The following is a 16627-nucleotide window of genomic DNA, read 5'->3' as shown; positions in this document are numbered from 1 at the left end:
TGATTCCTTCCTGATGGGAGAGACACTCCAGCTTCCACTTTTGTTATCTGAACAGTTGTGAAATGCTTTGGTGCTATCAACAAGGACAAACATCTATCTATCAGCATTCCCACCTTCTGTTCCTAGTTTTGCTACTATATCCAATGCTGTAGCAGACCCCTTTTCTCTTTTTTTTTTTTTTTTAAACTTTGTCCCATGCTCAGAGTTCTAAAAAAATACAGTTACTGCTTTTATATAATGAAATACCATCTTTCTCGTTCACCCTGTAACTCTGTATAGCAATCTAGACTGTCTCAAAAGTATAAAAAGGTATTATCAATTAATTCAGTGCATCAGCCAGCTTCCCCATTTTATAGCAAAGTATTCAGGGGTGTTGGTTTTAATTAAAGGACATGCCAAATTGAAATCACTACTGTCCCAAATGTCTTATCTTCTTTTCCTAAGTTACCATGACTCTACAAGTTTTTTCTGGTTTGCTTGTGCCACATGCAGTTACTTCTAGTAAAGACAACTTCCCCTGGTAATGTGGGTTTTTTCTTAAATGACAGAAGAGTGGTTTTCTTTTAACTACAAAACTGAGAATTAGTTTTATTACCATATAAAATACGGAGCCTTATAACCATATAAAAAATCCTATTCAATACCTAGAACCCTTATTAGACAAAGACAGTAAAACTGTGACACAAACAAGGCAGTAAGGTTCATTAAGTATTTTTCATCTGTATTTGGAAATCAGGATGATGTACGTCTATTGTAAAAATATAATGAAGTATTTTGCAGTCTATTCATAACTTGAAGTTAAGCAGTATTCAACTTCTGAGTACACCTCATGAGTCTTTAAAATATCTGACATAATGGTTTACTGACATTAAAATTTAATGAATTTGGAAATAGCAAAGAAACCTAAAACAGTCCTACTATTATGTAACATTCCAAAATCTCATTTGGAATAAACTACATGACTATAGATTGCTCATTTGCAGTCTGCATTTGCTGTATCTGCCATCTAGAGTATCAGCCCATGCAAAAGAACGGAAAAGCTGGTGGAAGAATAAATTATTCAGTAATTAAAAAAAAAAAAAAGAATGGCATTAGGAAGAGTTCACGGGCAGTAAGTCTCAAACAATCCTGACCACTCAATCTATTCCATTACTTTAATTTTAAAAAGTTCTAAAATGTAACATTTGTGAAAGGCATTTGACTATGTCATGGCAATAAAATATGAAATTATGCAGTAATAAACAATACCCATATTAGGGGATTCATAATTTCCTAAGCCAAAACAGTTTAAAAAGTACATATCAGTCAGGAATTATGAGGAAATTAAAGTACTTTTAGTGAGTATCTACAGAATTGATTCAAGACTTGTCACTGTGAAATATTTTAGTGATGTGAGTCAGTGGAATCACCCTTCCCTGCTATTTTAAGCTGGCACTGGTATTCATTGTATCTGTCCATAAACTATTCTATTTGATAACCTGGCATAAAATTCATGCAGTAAAAAAAAAAAAAATCTCATTTTGCTTCATCCTTAAGATTAGGTACTCATAAATTATAGGAGATAAAACACGGTATTTCAGCAAAAGATTTAGGAATCTGAACACTAAGATCATAGGAATTAGGAAGGGGCAACTACATTGACTCGACAACTTAACTTTTCACAAAATGTAAACCATAGGAAACCTTTCCTCATCCCAAACATGGTATTATTGCAAAAACCTAATACAACAGTATGTCTAAATGGGGATTAGGGACAAGAGGATTGCTTTACCTCTATAGCCATTGCTACAACTCCAGACATACTATGTTTAGTTTTCGCATTCACATTTTAGAAAATATGATGAAAGAGCCTCAAAACATGAGTGAGGAGAACAGCTTTTTCCCCCTCACTCCTCCACATGAACAATTTATTAGTATTCCTGTTTTCTATGTGTTAGAAAATGAGTCTCAGGATTTTACCTTCTGTGTTTTCACGCAGCCTCCTTGCAGCCCATGACACCGGCTTAGCTTGGCAGCACTATCTATTCGTGTTTCAAAATCCTTCAGTTGAAAATCATATCTAGGTCTGATTACACCAAACTTGCTGAGCCTCCTTGTTACACGGACAATACTGTCAGTTCTATAATCATCAGTTTATTTTGATTTCACCAAAGTAACCACACCATTAAGAACCAGATGATACTTTGAGCGTACCCTAATGAAAACATGGCGTTTCCCATATTTCTAATATTGCTAATCTTTTAGCAGCATGAGCTAGATCATTCCTGAGCAGTCAGTTGCTGCAGCAAGAGGGCAGAAAAAAAATAAGAGGCTTTGTGAAACAAAAAGTGGTTGTATGGTTTCTCTAGAAAAAGACTGCAAGAACATAGTTACTTTCTCAAGCCAAAAATAAAAGGTACTGAAGGCCTTTTTAACCTAGTAGCAGAAATTACCAGAGACAAGAGCTAATTCCTAATGAAAAGAAAAAATATGAAGAAATAAGAGCATAGTTTTTCAAAATTAGAACAATTTATGACAGTACCAGCAACCACAGAAGCAGTGGATTTTCCATTTCTTGATATTTGCAACTCTAGATAGCATGATTGAAGCAGATACCTAAAGAAAGCTGAGCAGCCGTATTTTTCTTAATTCAGAGGCATACTGGGTAAAAATGAATGACCAACGGCCGCTGTTTCCCATCCCAAGCTGGGTAAGCCACGGAGCTCTGAAAGGTTACTCGAGGAATAAAACCGCCGTTCTCACCCCGGAACCGGTCGCGGCAGTTACGCTGTACAAACACCGCCAAATGGCGCAGCGAGGCTGCCGCGGGCCGCCTCCCGCCTGCCTGTGGGGGCGCAGGGCAGCTCACCAGCTCTCGCTGAAGAGTTTTTACCGAAATCCCGAACGTCTTATCAACACGCCCAAAGGCAGCCTGAGGAACGGCAACACCAGCCGACGGGCTGCGCCGCCGCCACCCCTCGCCCTCCGCCATTACCGGCAGCAGCCCCACCAATAGGGCGGCCGAGGACGGAGAAAGCCCCGCCCTCTAGTGACGTCAACCCCCCCAGCTTCCCACTCCGTCCCCTCCTCGCACCCGGGCTCCCGCGGACGGGCGCGTCTCCGCCTCGCGCAGGCGCCGTTCGCCCCGGGGCGGGGGGTGGGGAGGAACGGCTGCAGCGCGACCGTTTCACTTACGACAAAACAATTTACGACGGCTGCGCCCGCGGTGCAGTTGCTGTGTGGGGCCCCGCTCTGCCCGCTCCCCGGACCCACCGCGCGGGTGAGAGCGGCGGGCGCCGCCTTTTGGCCGGGGCCGCCCCCGGGGGCAGGCCGGGGCCTGTGGGGCCGGGAGAGCGGCGCTGCGGCGCGGCGCGGCGGGGCGGGGCGGGGCGGAGGGAGGGGGCCTCGCCGCCTTCCCGCCGGCGCTGCCGGGCGGGCGGAGGAGCGCGCTCCCGCTGGGAACGGAGACGTGCGCGGAACGGTTTTTCTTAAGTGGTTCACGCAGTATTTTGGAAGCTCTGCACCGTCTCCTCCAGCTGATACTATAACGCGCATTTTTAAGGCACTTCTCTGTTTCGTTTACAGGGAAAAGGTGTAACGGGTTTGGCAGTAGGGAAGCACAGAGCAACTCTGTTCTCTACTCCTTGTGCTGTAGTCACCAAACATTGTTACCGCTTTTTAGTACCCGCCAACTTTCGCTTGTCTTCACCTCAGTCTACTGACCAATTGTTTTATTGCTTTCAAGATTACTGTATATCCAGCAATTTCCAAGTTTCAAATCATGGAGGCAGAACAGATTATGGAGGGACAGCCACAGGTATTGCAACATATATTCTATATGCATCATTTTACATGTGTGAAAAAACAAAAAGACATTTTGACTTTGCTGACCATGTATTATTTTACAGGTTCCAGAAAATCCTCATTCTGAATACGGTCTCACTGAAAACATAGAGGTAAAGAAGATTTTTTTGTTGTCAATTACAGTGGAAGGTCACGTTCCTGATCTGGGCGGGAGGGGGAAGTTACATGGAAACAAAACCAGCAGTAGTTGCTCCCTCTATACTAAACGATGCTGAAGTAAATAGTGAACCTCTTAATGTGATTTTCTTCTTTGGAAGTATCATACAATTATTATGCCATAAAAAGGCAGCAGGACTCTTATTGCAGAGAGATGAGTACGAGAAGCTGATTACATTTACACGAATGTATCAAAAGGAGAGATTCTTTTCATGTTCGTGCAGATAGAAACATTGGATCACAATAATCCAAACTATTTTTTTTGTGGTTGCTTATGCTGAGAAAGAGTAATTGCAATTCATTCTTTCTGCTGTTGGTAACAGAGTGAGTTAGAATAATGACTCTGTGATACTTGCTTACTATTCCTTGTTAAAGAAAGGCCTTCAATTTCCTTCTGTTGTAAGCTCTTACTGTACACTCAGTAACACTAGGTTTTGCAGAAACTGTTTCTTAAAACGCCCTTCCTGATAGATCTTCCTGATAATTTTTTGCTAGTGTGCCTTTCGGTTTCCATTAGGGGATCACAACATGTTGGATACATTGGGCACGTATGGTAGATCCACATATGTTGTGTTGAATGCATTTGGTTTAGTGACAGTGGTACTGTATCCTTTTTTAACTGATGGCATAAGATGATTCAGTACTTTTTTTAACGAAAAGGCACCTGGAAGCACTTAATGTATTTTTTTTTTTAACATATCTAAACATACTTTAATAGAGCATGGTCTCAAAGTGTTTGACTCCACCAAAGTTCCTTTTGTTGGACTTCCCCTGAATTTCTGTTGGGGATAAGACCCTTGTGCTTCTTGTTGGAAGTGCATACAAGAGCAATTTAATTGGGACCGCTCGTGTTAGTCTTAACTGTCTTTAATTGTGTATGTAGAATTAATCCTGTGAATGTCAAATCAGAAATAAAAATGACAGTGATTGAGTACCTTCTGTTTTAGACAAGTTTAGACTTCTGAAATTGTTTCCCCAAAACACAAGAATTTAGCACAAGGCTCCTCTGGCTTAGACTTTTATCCAAGGAAAAGTATGTACTTAAAATGTATTTTAAAATGTAAGGAAATTATTTCTAGCTAATTTGCAGAGAAACAGGTACTTCATTTGCACACACACTTCAAAGTAGATTTGGCTACTATTATCAATGTTCGTTCACTATTTTTTTTTTTTTTTAATTCAGAGAATAGTAGAAAATGAGAAGATAAACGCAGAGAAAACATCAAAGCAGAAGGTGGATCTTCAGTCATTGCCCACACGTGCCTACTTGGATCAGACCGTTGTACCCATCTTACTGCAGGGACTTGCTGTTCTTGCAAAAGAGAGGTTAGATGCTTAAATATTCCTTCTATTCTTAGGGGAAGAAGGGTCTCAAATTTGGATAGTATGTCACCTTTTCAGATCTGGCACACGAAACAGTTTTTTTAGTTTGATAGTTCTAAGAAAGTAATGTCAAACAGGTTGACAAATTGGTTTTTTTGAACATGCAAGATGTGTTCCTCGTTTAGCTGCACATAGTGTGATAAGAATTATTTAATCGATTTCTGATCTTCTAATGAGATGTGCTACTGCAAGGCTTTGGAGGCTTTTTTTTTTTTTCATTAATTTTAGCACATAATTCACCTTATAGAAACAAGGCAAGAAGTTACTCTAGTTGTGGACAAGTTTTCCTTAGTGAAATGTTATAAGAAGTTCTGCTCAACTCTGCTGAGCATAGAAAGACAGATCAGGTCTGACGTACATGTTTGTAGTAGATTAAAGACTAGGAGATCAAAGACTAATGGATGAGGCTAACCCCCCAGTATCAACACAGTAGGAGTAGGTAAACTGATCATTTACCTTTTAAGTAAAGACTATTTTGCCAAGATGCCTCAAACGTTTATCAGCCAAACATAGAACTGTACTCTTCAGCAATAACAAACAGTTGTCCACTTTATTCGAATAAACTTACATGCTTTTGGTGTATCTGAACTATTGGTGAGTCATATTGCCTATCAACCATTTCCCAGTTTTTCTGAAAGAACATTATCAAAAGGTGGTTTGGGTGAACATAGTCACATTACAGTACATATAACCAGAACAACTATCTACATTGTCTTAACTTCAAAAGGAGCTGTGAATTTGAATGGAACTGTACAGATCAATAATTAGGCAAAAGAGCATTTAGGAAGGCATACCCTGCCCCTGTGCAGCGTACGGATCTTCCATTGACATTTGCGAGAGTTCTGCTGTAGATGGAATGTAATACAAGGCCTGATGTTGACAGCCCAGACCACGTTTACGTTCTTGATGCCTGTGTTATGGACAAACTAAACTTTTTTTTTTGCATCCTCATTCGCTATGGAAGGAGCCTTTCTTTAAGGAGGCTTATCACAGTAGTCAAATCAGTCAAATCGGAATGTTGGTGGAAAAGCTTGTGGAGCATACAGGAAGAAAATGAACGGTATCAAATTGCTGAGGTCAAACTGACTGTTCAGTTGAGAATATTAAAAGAACTCAGAGGTGAAACAACTGAACTACCAGCTCTGTTGTATAATGTCCTGCTTAAAATTGGACTGGAAGGTGACTAATAGATGCTATTTTTTTTTTCTAAGGGTTATGGAGAGGCTCAAGGAACAGTCCAGTGAGCCTGGTGACTGTGCCTGTGATTCAGTAGGAATTACACTGAAAGATAGTGAGCATATGGATAAATGATATTGGGAGGAGTCAACATACCTTTTATCAGGCCTCCTAAATCTCTTGGTATTCTTTGCAGGAGTTAACAAGCACAGGTAAACAGATGATATCCAGATGATATAGCCTGTTTAAATTTCCCAAAGGCTTCTGCCATAGTTTTTCACTAAAGGCTTTCAAAGAGAGTAAATTGCTATGGGATTAAAGGAAAAGCCTTTATATGGGTGAAGAGCTGGTTGGAAGGTGCAAGACAGAGGGTAGAAGTAAATGGTGAATTTTCATAGGGAAATGAGCTCGCCACTAGGATCCTGCAAAGGATCATTCATAATGATTTGAAAAAGTGGATGACAAAATTTGCTAATGATACTATACAGCAGTATGCGGCTTTTTAAGTTGATCAAATGTAAACAATTGCACAAGGACTTTACAAACTTAATGTGAAATTGGGAAAGACTGCTTGAGGAAATGACGGATAAAACTGAATACAGATAAACAGAAATTATGCATCTAGGAGGATTAAAAAATGTCCTAATGCTATTAGTAAGATGATTGGTTTTGAGCTGACCATTACCTTGTGAAAAAGATCTTTGAATTGTTATAATAAATAGTTCCATGTATATGTCAATGCATTGCTCAGTCAACAAAAAAAAAATGCTAGGTCTTAGAAACTGAAGAGGCAAAAGTGAAGATAAGGTCACTATTTAAATTTATGGTGCAGTTATAGTTTGACTATTATGTGTAATTCCAGTTCCCCTCCTTTGAAAAGGTTGCAGTAGAATATGAAAAAAGGTAGAAGAGTGACACGGTGGTCAAAGGTATGGAATGCCCTCCATACGAGGAGTGACTGAGTAAACAAGGATAGTGGGAAAAGAGACTTCTGAGAGGGAATATATTAGGAATCTGTCAAATCACAAGTGGCATGAAGACAGTGGATTCAGATGGACCACCTCTTATTTCTTCCAACACAGTAGTCAGATGAAACTAGCAGGTGGCATATTGATAATGAACAAAAGGAGGTGATTCTCCACAAATCACATAAGCGATGGAACTTTTGGCCTCAGGAGGTTGAGGACATGAACGTTTTATGTGGGCTCATGGGACACCTGGTCCAAGTGGTATAGGAGGAAATCCACCCACGGTTATTAAAGGGGCGAGCTCAGGAGGCTGGTGAACTGTACATGCTTGGAGGCCAAGAGGGTGTTCCGGAGAGGTATCTCTGCACGCTTCTCTTTTTTTGTGCCCTTCATAGGCAACGCCTTTGGTCTGACCCAGTGTGGAATAAGTAAGCTTGTCATGTATTCCACAGACAGAATCTGAATTACCAGGATTCATGCACTGTAGCTGAAGGAGATTTTTAAACACTTGCAAAGTAAGGCCAGTGACTCAGAAGGATTGATTATTGACTACTTGCAAGTTAACAGTGCTTTTCAAATTTTAAGTTTGTTGTGTTCATTTAAAAAGAACCAGCAGTCTCCAGAAGCCATGAAAACAGCTCTAATGCATGAGCTAGCCAATAACCGTTAGGAGAAAATGAAGCAAGCTTTATTTTTACGCTGCAGCTTACCTTTTACTTTATATAGCACAAGGTAAAGAAACGGGCAAAGGCATAGCGCTTCCAATGAGTATTCACTCTAACAGAGTATACTCTGGTTCTAGGTATGTAACAGTTCTAGCAATTTAATAACATTGAACCAGAGGTGATTGGTGGTACTGATTGAAAACTTACTCATCAGACGTAAAACTGGAAATTTACTGGATAAGGCTGGGTAATTAGTCATCCCTAGATAAATGCTTATAGACGTTTGAGAGGAGTTACGTTGCTTTTCAGGGCAGGTGACTAGTTTTTCAGCCCCGTAACTTCATATAACAAATAGTAACTGCTCTTGATTTTCTTTTTCTTTACAGACCGCCAAATCCTATTGAATTTCTAGCAGCCTATCTTTTAAAAAACAAGTCACAATTTGAGGACCGAAATTAATGCCATTAAAATGAGGACAGTTTGGCTGCTAGACTGAAATGCTCACTTGCCGCAATTCATTTTCTGCTGTAAAAATCCTTTGGAACCATGATGTTGTCTTTCTTAATTGTACAATTTCCTTTACTTTGTGAGTTATTTAATAAAGAACACTTTACATTTTATTTGCTCACTTGTTTTGAACTAGCTATTAAGAGACTTTCAAAATAAAGCACTGAAACTGCACTACTGGATGAAAGTCTGAATAATTCCGTGGGGATACTTCCCCTGAATACATGAAACAAAAGGTAACGATCTATTATGGAACGTACACAGATGATACAGTATGTAACATAATTTGATTTTCCGTAGCACCTTTCTTGTGCAAGGTACCTAAAAATTTGAAGGCAAACTAATAAAGAGCAGTTAGAATTTATTGTGAGGATGGATTGACTGAGGTAGAGAGGAGAGAAGCTGCTTCAGAATACCATGAAATGTTTTCAGTAAAAACAGATAAATCAGTCAGGCTCAGTAGCTGAACAGATCAGCTGTAGACATTCTCAAAAATTTCAGATACTTTCATTAATGAAATGTGCTATTTAGTTATTTATCATGATCTCCTGTGACCGATAGGTTGTTTGAATTGTGCTGGATTTAACGGACCTACAGAATAAAGTTAGAAGGGACTTAAAAAGATTCTGTAATTCAACTCTTTGTACTAATTCAACTCTGTGTACTACTACTACTACTGCTAGCTCAAGTATCCTTTCTCTGTTTAAGATAAGGTACCTAGTGTCCACTTAAATACTGCCCGTCTTCTGATCTTTTTTTCCTTAGGTTTACTAACACTTTTCCTTTTTGGTTTTCTCCAAACGTTCTTCATATCTTTTTCTGACCCCTTCCTGCTTCTGTCTGCTGAGATTTCCTCAGTAGAAATACAAGAAACAACAGCAGAAGGAAGATAAGTCCCTAGAGAGTGGGGATCAGGAGAAAAAGATAAAATTAAGACAGTAGACAATATGTTTTAAAAACATACCAGCAAAGCTCTGAAAATCTGAATATTGCAGCTGGAGAACAGGCGTATCAGGTTACAGGAAATAAGTGCAGGGAGGAGACCTAGCTTTCAAAATTCTCAATTTTGTTTTTGCAAGGAGTGTAAGCAGTGGTGCTCACTAACATTGGATACTGGAATCCAGATTAAGCGTGGCCCAATTTTTATGGACCAGTAGAATGACCATAAGTTTGTTTGACAGTGACAGAAACGGTAAGTTTGGTTTCCAAGAGTTGCTCGTGTAATCAAAGTTCTTACAAAGTTTTTATATGCACAATTTTATTTTATTCTTTTATCTTCAGTATTGCCATCTTACTGTTTCCTTCTCCATCCTGTGTTTTCTCCTTTAGCTGGCAGAACATAACAAGCTGTTAAAGCCTTGTAAGTTAAATGCTTTGGTGCCATCTAATCCTACATAGCTTTTGGAAGGGTAGCAGTAGTTTAGTCAGGAAGTTATAGTTTGAAAAGGAAATAACTTGATAATTTGATGAGATTAGGAAATGAAAAATAATTTAAAATATTACTGCAAAATTGTTAGAATTAGGTTCTTAAAATAAAAGGAAATAACAGAGCTAGGGTTCAGGGAAGCACTCGTAGTTTTATTCCTTTTACCGGTATGGAAACCTTCTCATTACCTGATAACGTATCTGCTGTTTGCCTTGTACTTTTTCCTTTTGCTTCTTTCTCAGGCACTGTAGAACCTTTCTTTTGGGTGCTTGATGTGACAGATGCCTGTGGTCTGTTGCCATTCTGGCAAGGGTTCCAGGTATTTTCCGTGTGAGATCAAATAGACTGCACAATTTGTTTGGTAATTATGCATAAATTCTCAAAAAAGGACTTAAGACTCATATTAGACTTTTTCCTGTGATGGCTTAAAGATGTACACTGTATTTGCTAAAATGCAAGTATATCCAGGTGTCCCGTTGCACAAATAATATTTTCCCTCTTATGTGACATAAAGATGACTTTTCTATAATAATCTGGAGATTTTTTTCATTTTAATTGTTTTACTGTGGTTTTGCTTCTTTAATAGCTTAGCTACACGGGCATAAGAGTGGTGAGAAGAGGGATCCTTTGGGGAAAAAGTTAACTTCAGTTGTCCAAGAATTCAGAGGGCCTAGGGAATGAGAACTGGCTCTTCCTCCTACTACAAAGACTCTCTCAAAATGTTTAGTATTCCTTAATATGCGATGAGGTAAACATTGAATTCATCTAGTCCAAGGGCAGTAAGACTAGGGAACAAAAAAAAAAAAACAAAAACGGACACCCCCTCCCAGCCCAAATCTAAAAATTGGCAGCTGTGTTTTGGAAAAACATACAGAAACTGGAATGAAATTACTAATCCTGTCAGGTATCACGGGGGACACAGTCTCCATCAAACACTGAAACTTAAAAAAAACAAACAGGATTTTAACAGCAGTATTTAGATTTATTGGAATGAATAAGGGCATTGAAAGTGTCTTATCTTTCCCTGCTTTTATTTTTGAAGAGGAAAACCCATTCTTTGTGCTATTTCCTTGTGCCACAATCTTTTTTATTAAGTTCAGATTCCTTTGTGCTCATAAATGCAAAAAAGTGTTATTTTTCTCTCACCTTCAAAAGTTGGTTGCACTTGAATTGACATGTTTATATTTACTGTAACGCATTATTACTGCTTTTGAGAACGCTAGGAACAAAAGATTTATTCTAGGAGCAGAGAACTACTTAAAAGGAGGAGCCGCAGATATGTGTGTCAAAATCGGTTGTACTCTGAGGAAAGAATCCTGAACGTGCTAGAATGAAACTTCACTTTCCTTGTAAGTTCTGTGTGATTTCACAGAAAATGTGTACAAATGTAAGTGTTTTTAAAAATAGCAGAACCACGTATTTGCAGGTACAACAGAGAAGCTGAGTTCATCTACAAAACCACCACCTATGGGGATCCAGACTACGTGCTGCCATCACTAATGTGTGCACCCTCACTACAACTAAAGGATGCTCGCTGTAGGGTAAGCCGCTTTCACAGATGTCACTGAAAAACTAATCATGTTAGCAGTTTCCCTGTTAGCCTTTTAAAAATAGATAAGTTAATTGAGTTGAAACAATTAATGCAAACAGTAAGAGAGGCCGAGTTAACTCATACCAGTTCCTTGCCTCACTCAAGGCAGACCTGTAAGAGTACAGTGGGGAAAGGAAGGAAAAGTAACACTATGTGCCTACAATCTAGAAATAAGATATTACTTGCAGGGAACTGAAAAGATAATTTGAGATGGATAGTCAGGAAGGATATGCAGTGGAAAGGCAGCAACAGAGATCAGAGTATGGTTTTGTTTCCAGAAGGAATATGAGTGAAGATGAAGAGATAGACCATAAAGAGAGACTTAGTAGTGCTATTTTTCTTGTTAAAACGGCATTTCAAGGTTTCATCCACAGGTGACAACATTTGAAGACTGTTTGCTAAATCTTAAAAAAAAAAAAAAAAAAAAAAAAAAAAAGACAAACAAACAAAAAAACTATGCTCATCTCCAATTTCTGCATTGAGAACTCGTGCAAGACCATACAAAAAGAAGCAGCTCAACTATTGTCTTTACCAGCCATGCCCACATTCAGAATACAGATTTCTCAGTTCGCAGTAACATCCTTTATACGGCTGCACAAAACTTAGTAAGCACTCCGGCTTTCCGTACACCTCATGGATGAACCTAGAATCTCGAAGCGTCAGCACCAGTTTTCAGCGGAGCTGCCCTGCCAGCAGCACACCAGCACCCTCGCTGGGTGCACAGCCCCCTGCTGCTGTCTTCCCATCTAGGCTAGCTCAAGAGAATGAAAAAGCTACATTCACAAGGTAATGCTGTTAAAAGATGTACTGTAACAGCTTCTCTGGGAGGCTCGAACCAGGAAAATAAGTTGAAATGTTAATAAGAGCAGCAAGCTAACGAGTTCTAAGAAAGAAATTTCAGCGATTCATACAAGGGCATGACAGGTCAATAAGAAGAATACAACCATGTTCCTTTACTTGTTAAACTGGCTTCACCAATTAGGATCCCCTAAATAGGGAATACTGTATAACAGGATAAGAAGCAGCGAATTACTATTATCAGAACCATATCTGCTTAATCCAGTTCTCAAGGTTGTGGAAATAAGACAATGTCCAAATTTTAAAACCATTTACTTGTTTTTTAAACTCCCCCACTACAAAACAATGATAATTCTGGGAAGAGGCATGCCTCATGTGTACTATCCCAATTTAATCCAGAAAGAAAGAAGTAATGTAATTTTTTCCACAAGAAACACCAGTTCTCAGGGCTTCAAAATGAAATGTGTTTAATTTTTAAATGTAAATTAAGTATCAAGACATTTTAAGTCTGTATAAAAATGAGGAATTATGCTCACCAATAAAATGGAGAAGAGATGTAAGGGGCTATAACTTACTAACAGATCTAAAAAAAAGGCTTAAATAAATAAATAAAAATGGCAACTTCAGATGTATGGCAGTCCATTGCTAAATAGCCAAAAGCCATATCTCTTGCTTCCTGAACAATTGCTTTTTAGCTTTCCCCCCGCTTCCCTAGGTAACTGAATCAGTATGTCCTCCAAAGGGCAATAAAATTAAGCAGAAACTAAAACGTAATACTTAATTAATACTAGATCACAACTTCCATGATGACAAAGAAAACAAAGCATCTTGGATCCAATATCATGGAGTTACTACTACGTAACGTTGAAAGAATTATATGCCAATCACACACAGTACTCTGAGGTCTGCCTTTGTAAATACTTCCATTGAGTACATTATCTTTTACCTTGAAGGGTGAGTGACAGAAGAAAGGATTTCCCACTAAAAGCCATTCTGATCAAAGGATTCCACATCTTCATATTCTGAAGGCAGTTCCTACCTAAAAATACAGTTTGACTTGCCAAACCTTGTCAGATTTTTTTTAATGCTTCTCCCATTTACACATGGCATTGTCCAAAGGCAGTACAACTCTTTGAGCTATCCATTCTGCTTTCTCAAGTGCTGTAGCTATTGTGAATTCAGGTGTGATCAAAAGAATTTGCAAAGCCCTCTCCCCACCAAACTTTCTAGAATAAAGCAATTGCTTTCATATACAGGAAAAATCTGAAAAATCCTGAAAGATATAAGCAGCTGAAAACAGTACGCTGAATCCCTATGCCCGCCGGGTTTGTTAAAATACAGTTTTTGATTTATTCTTATCATTGTACTAATTATATAGCAAATTATTCTTAGCCAAGTCTTAGCTTGTGTGTTCCCTGTTCTAATATTTCACACAGTCAGAATTCATTTGAGAAGTGATTATGTATCTCAGATCAGAGAAGCACAGAATGACAACCATTACAGTAAAACATATTTTATTCCAGTGAAAAAAGTATTAGTGCAGCTTCTGCTAATGCCCGTTATTAAATTAAAGTTTTAAGTGAGGACTTAAAATGTAAATGGTGTGTGAATAACTAGGGGGAAGTTTACAGCAATGCTAGAACAACACTGACCAGGAATTAAGGAAAATGTTCAGAATTTTTTGAGAAACACATCGTATTCCTTTTCCCAATGTGCTTTTATCTCTCATCTCAAAGCTTTCTTTGCAAAACAGTTTTCTGAGAGGAGCCTAAATTGATAAAAGGCTGTTAGATGGCTGAAAGGTATCTGCTAGAGCACGTATGGCTTGCCTTTTTCTCTGGTGTACATAGAGGTATTTATAAGATGGATCAATACCCTCTTACATGATATCAGATGCTATTATGTTATATGGGAAGTGGTAATACTTCCACCGTAAGGGCTATGAAGGTGTTTGGGGAGGGGGGAGGCTGATATTAACAATAAAAAGAAGGACTGTTAGGAGCAGCAGATTCCTCAGAGGGAGAATAACAGCTGGGAATGACAGTTTGTAGGGAGAAGAAAACTAGGAAAACAGTGACAGTGAACAGCTTCCTGAGAAGGGAGGAGACAGAAAGCAGGCAATGTAAAAAGCATGAAAGGAAAGAAAGAAACGAGAGCAAAAAACAAGAAAGCAGCAGACAGAGAGAGCAAAGCCAGTGGAAGGTGTGCGCCACCCCAGCCAGGCACAGCACATTACTGCATGCTACGGACACGCTAAGGGACAAGTCGCTCCTGCCACCATATGCCTTAGTGCTCTTCTTCCAGGTAGGGAACAAACTGCCGACAGAAATGCACGTGTCGTGGTGGCCTGGTGCTTCATGGGTACGCTGATTTGAGAGATCTGTCTGTGCACTCTGAGGCAGCCCAGCCCCTGCACATCAGAGGAAAATGACTGAAATAGCTCTGAACAGATAGATATGTGTTCCTGTTATTTCTCCCTGTACAAACAATGCTTAGAGGAATTAACGACCAAGCAGGAGAACTTCCCGCTCCAACTCATGCTGCACTGAAGGCTGCACTGAAGACTGAGCCCAATGTCTCAGCCTGGGACAGGAACGCTCTCATACCTCCACAGCCTGAGCACCAAGGAGCCACACACCGCCATCTTCTTTTTAACTGAAGAGCTGCCGAGTTTTCTGTTTCTGTTTCATCTATGCTCCTGTGGTACGGAGGGGCCTGGGAGATCGTTATGAGCTCTTAATCAAAGAAACAATCCATCATCAGGAGGTGAGATGGCAAAGGTTTAAAAAAAAGGAACCCACGAATCACTCAGCACTGCCCAGTGGTGGTCCACCTGTGATGGGGAACAAAAATAAATCCTACTGACACCCTTGCCCACAGTGGAAATTCCTCCTGTAGTGCTACGGATGACAAGCTTTGGTAGGAACAGGTAGAAATTGAGGAGGATGCCCTGCAGCTTCCCTGAGCTTTGTCTTGGGAGTGCTAGTTGATAAGAGAAGGAAGGAGACTCACCAGAAATGAGGCTATCGCAGTACTTGTGGCATGTGCCACAACCTAAGTATTGGTAAAAAGTATGGATTCTCTATGACCTGCTGACGCGGAGCTGTAGCTGTTCCTCTGCATCTACACTGAGATTCACCAGCTCGTGTTATGTAAAGATTTTATCCTAATCTACACCTAATATAGGTGAGAAAAGACAATGCAAGGAAAGAAAGGTGAAAGAGGAAAAGAAGGGAAAGAAACTCAAAAAGGGGTACAAGGAGAAAAGGGATCAAACACAAGTAGAATGCAGCCAAACAGAAAATATACTGAAGAAATGTAAGAAGGCAAGCCAAAGAGGAAACCACTAGATAAAGAAAGGTAGTAAAAATAGAAGAAAATACTTGTAAAAGCTAGCATACTTATAAAACAAAAGCAAAACAAAACATTGTGAGAGGGTGCTCTACATATCAAAATGCTGATGTGATTATGTGTAAGAAGAGGGCATGGAGAAGTTAGAGCTATGACGGATGACCTGCATCCTTGTGTATAGGAAAGGCAAATAATTTTCTTGCCGTGATTATATTAATGGTAGCTCTCAAGAGCATATGTGGATGCGTATGCATGTCTAGAAATACACAAGGTACTTGGACTCTGTGGCATTGGTGCATGCCTCTTGTTCTACAGAAGTTTTAATTCGATGGCAGTGTTTTCACTCATTAAAAAGTCCGGATTGCCACTAGGAAGTTATCTTTTATTTTCATTGGAGTCGAAGTGTGTAAGGGAGATTGAAGCTCTTTTTCTAAACGGCAGAAAGGAGTATTTGATAAATCAAGACTTTTTCTTTTTGACCTCTTAATTCCCCTAAACCTTTCCTTCCAGCAGGCTTCCCGGACTGTTATTAGTGGATTGTGGGAGAAGAAATTTGAACTATATCCTGACATGACCTTTTGTTGTTTGTATATAGTCGTAACATTTCTTTCTCCTCATTGAGTAAAATTTATCTTCTGCTGCATTAATTGGTTAACTTTATTGAAGGATTAGTCAGTTCAGGAAATATTCCCAGTAATGAAGTTTACGTAAGCGCTTTGGGAGTTTTAAACAGGGATTTTAACTGCCACATAGTTTCATGTTA

General features: G+C 39.3%; 1 protein-coding gene across 9 annotated transcripts; it reads left to right on the top strand.

Annotated features, from left to right (window-relative positions):
- The first annotated feature begins 3088 nt into the window (after positions 1–3088).
- DPY30 (dpy-30 histone methyltransferase complex regulatory subunit) lies at positions 3089–16564 on the top strand. Of its 9 annotated transcripts, none has more exons than XM_068939343.1 (6): positions 3090–3259; positions 3725–3796; positions 3888–3935; positions 5183–5325; positions 11551–11665; positions 16378–16553. In XM_068939343.1, the coding sequence occupies exons 2-6, from the start codon at positions 3761–3763 to the stop codon at positions 16483–16485; spliced, it is 450 nt and encodes a 149-aa protein (XP_068795444.1). In that variant the 5' UTR covers positions 3090–3259; positions 3725–3760; the 3' UTR covers positions 16486–16553. The 9 variants fall into 9 exon arrangements, with proteins under 9 accessions (XP_068795450.1, XP_068795444.1, XP_068795442.1 ...); XM_068939341.1 differs by having other exon boundaries at positions 16375–16553; XM_068939347.1 differs by lacking the exon at positions 16378–16553 and adding an exon at positions 15010–16236.
- The last annotated feature ends 63 nt before the right edge of the window (positions 16565–16627 follow it).

The sequence above is a fragment of the Struthio camelus genome, chromosome 3, assembly GCF_040807025.1.
Source record: "Struthio camelus isolate bStrCam1 chromosome 3, bStrCam1.hap1, whole genome shotgun sequence".
In the NCBI taxonomy this organism is placed as follows: domain Eukaryota; kingdom Metazoa; phylum Chordata; class Aves; order Struthioniformes; family Struthionidae; genus Struthio; species Struthio camelus.
The sequence above is the reverse complement of the archived record's forward strand: the minus strand, read 5'-3'. Positions and strand labels throughout refer to the sequence as shown.

Coding starts and splice junctions, on each gene's coding strand:
- DPY30 (XM_068939342.1), top strand. CDS start 3,761: ATGGAGGCAGAACAGATTATGGAGGGACAGCCACAG. Junction 5,326..11,550: donor GCTGTTCTTGCAAAAGAGAG/GTTAGATGCTTA, acceptor ACGTATTTGCAG/GTACAACAGAGAAGCTGAGT. Junction 11,666..16,374: donor TAAAGGATGCTCGCTGTAGG/GTAAGCCGCTTT, acceptor CTTTCCTTCCAG/CAGGCTTCCCGGACTGTTAT.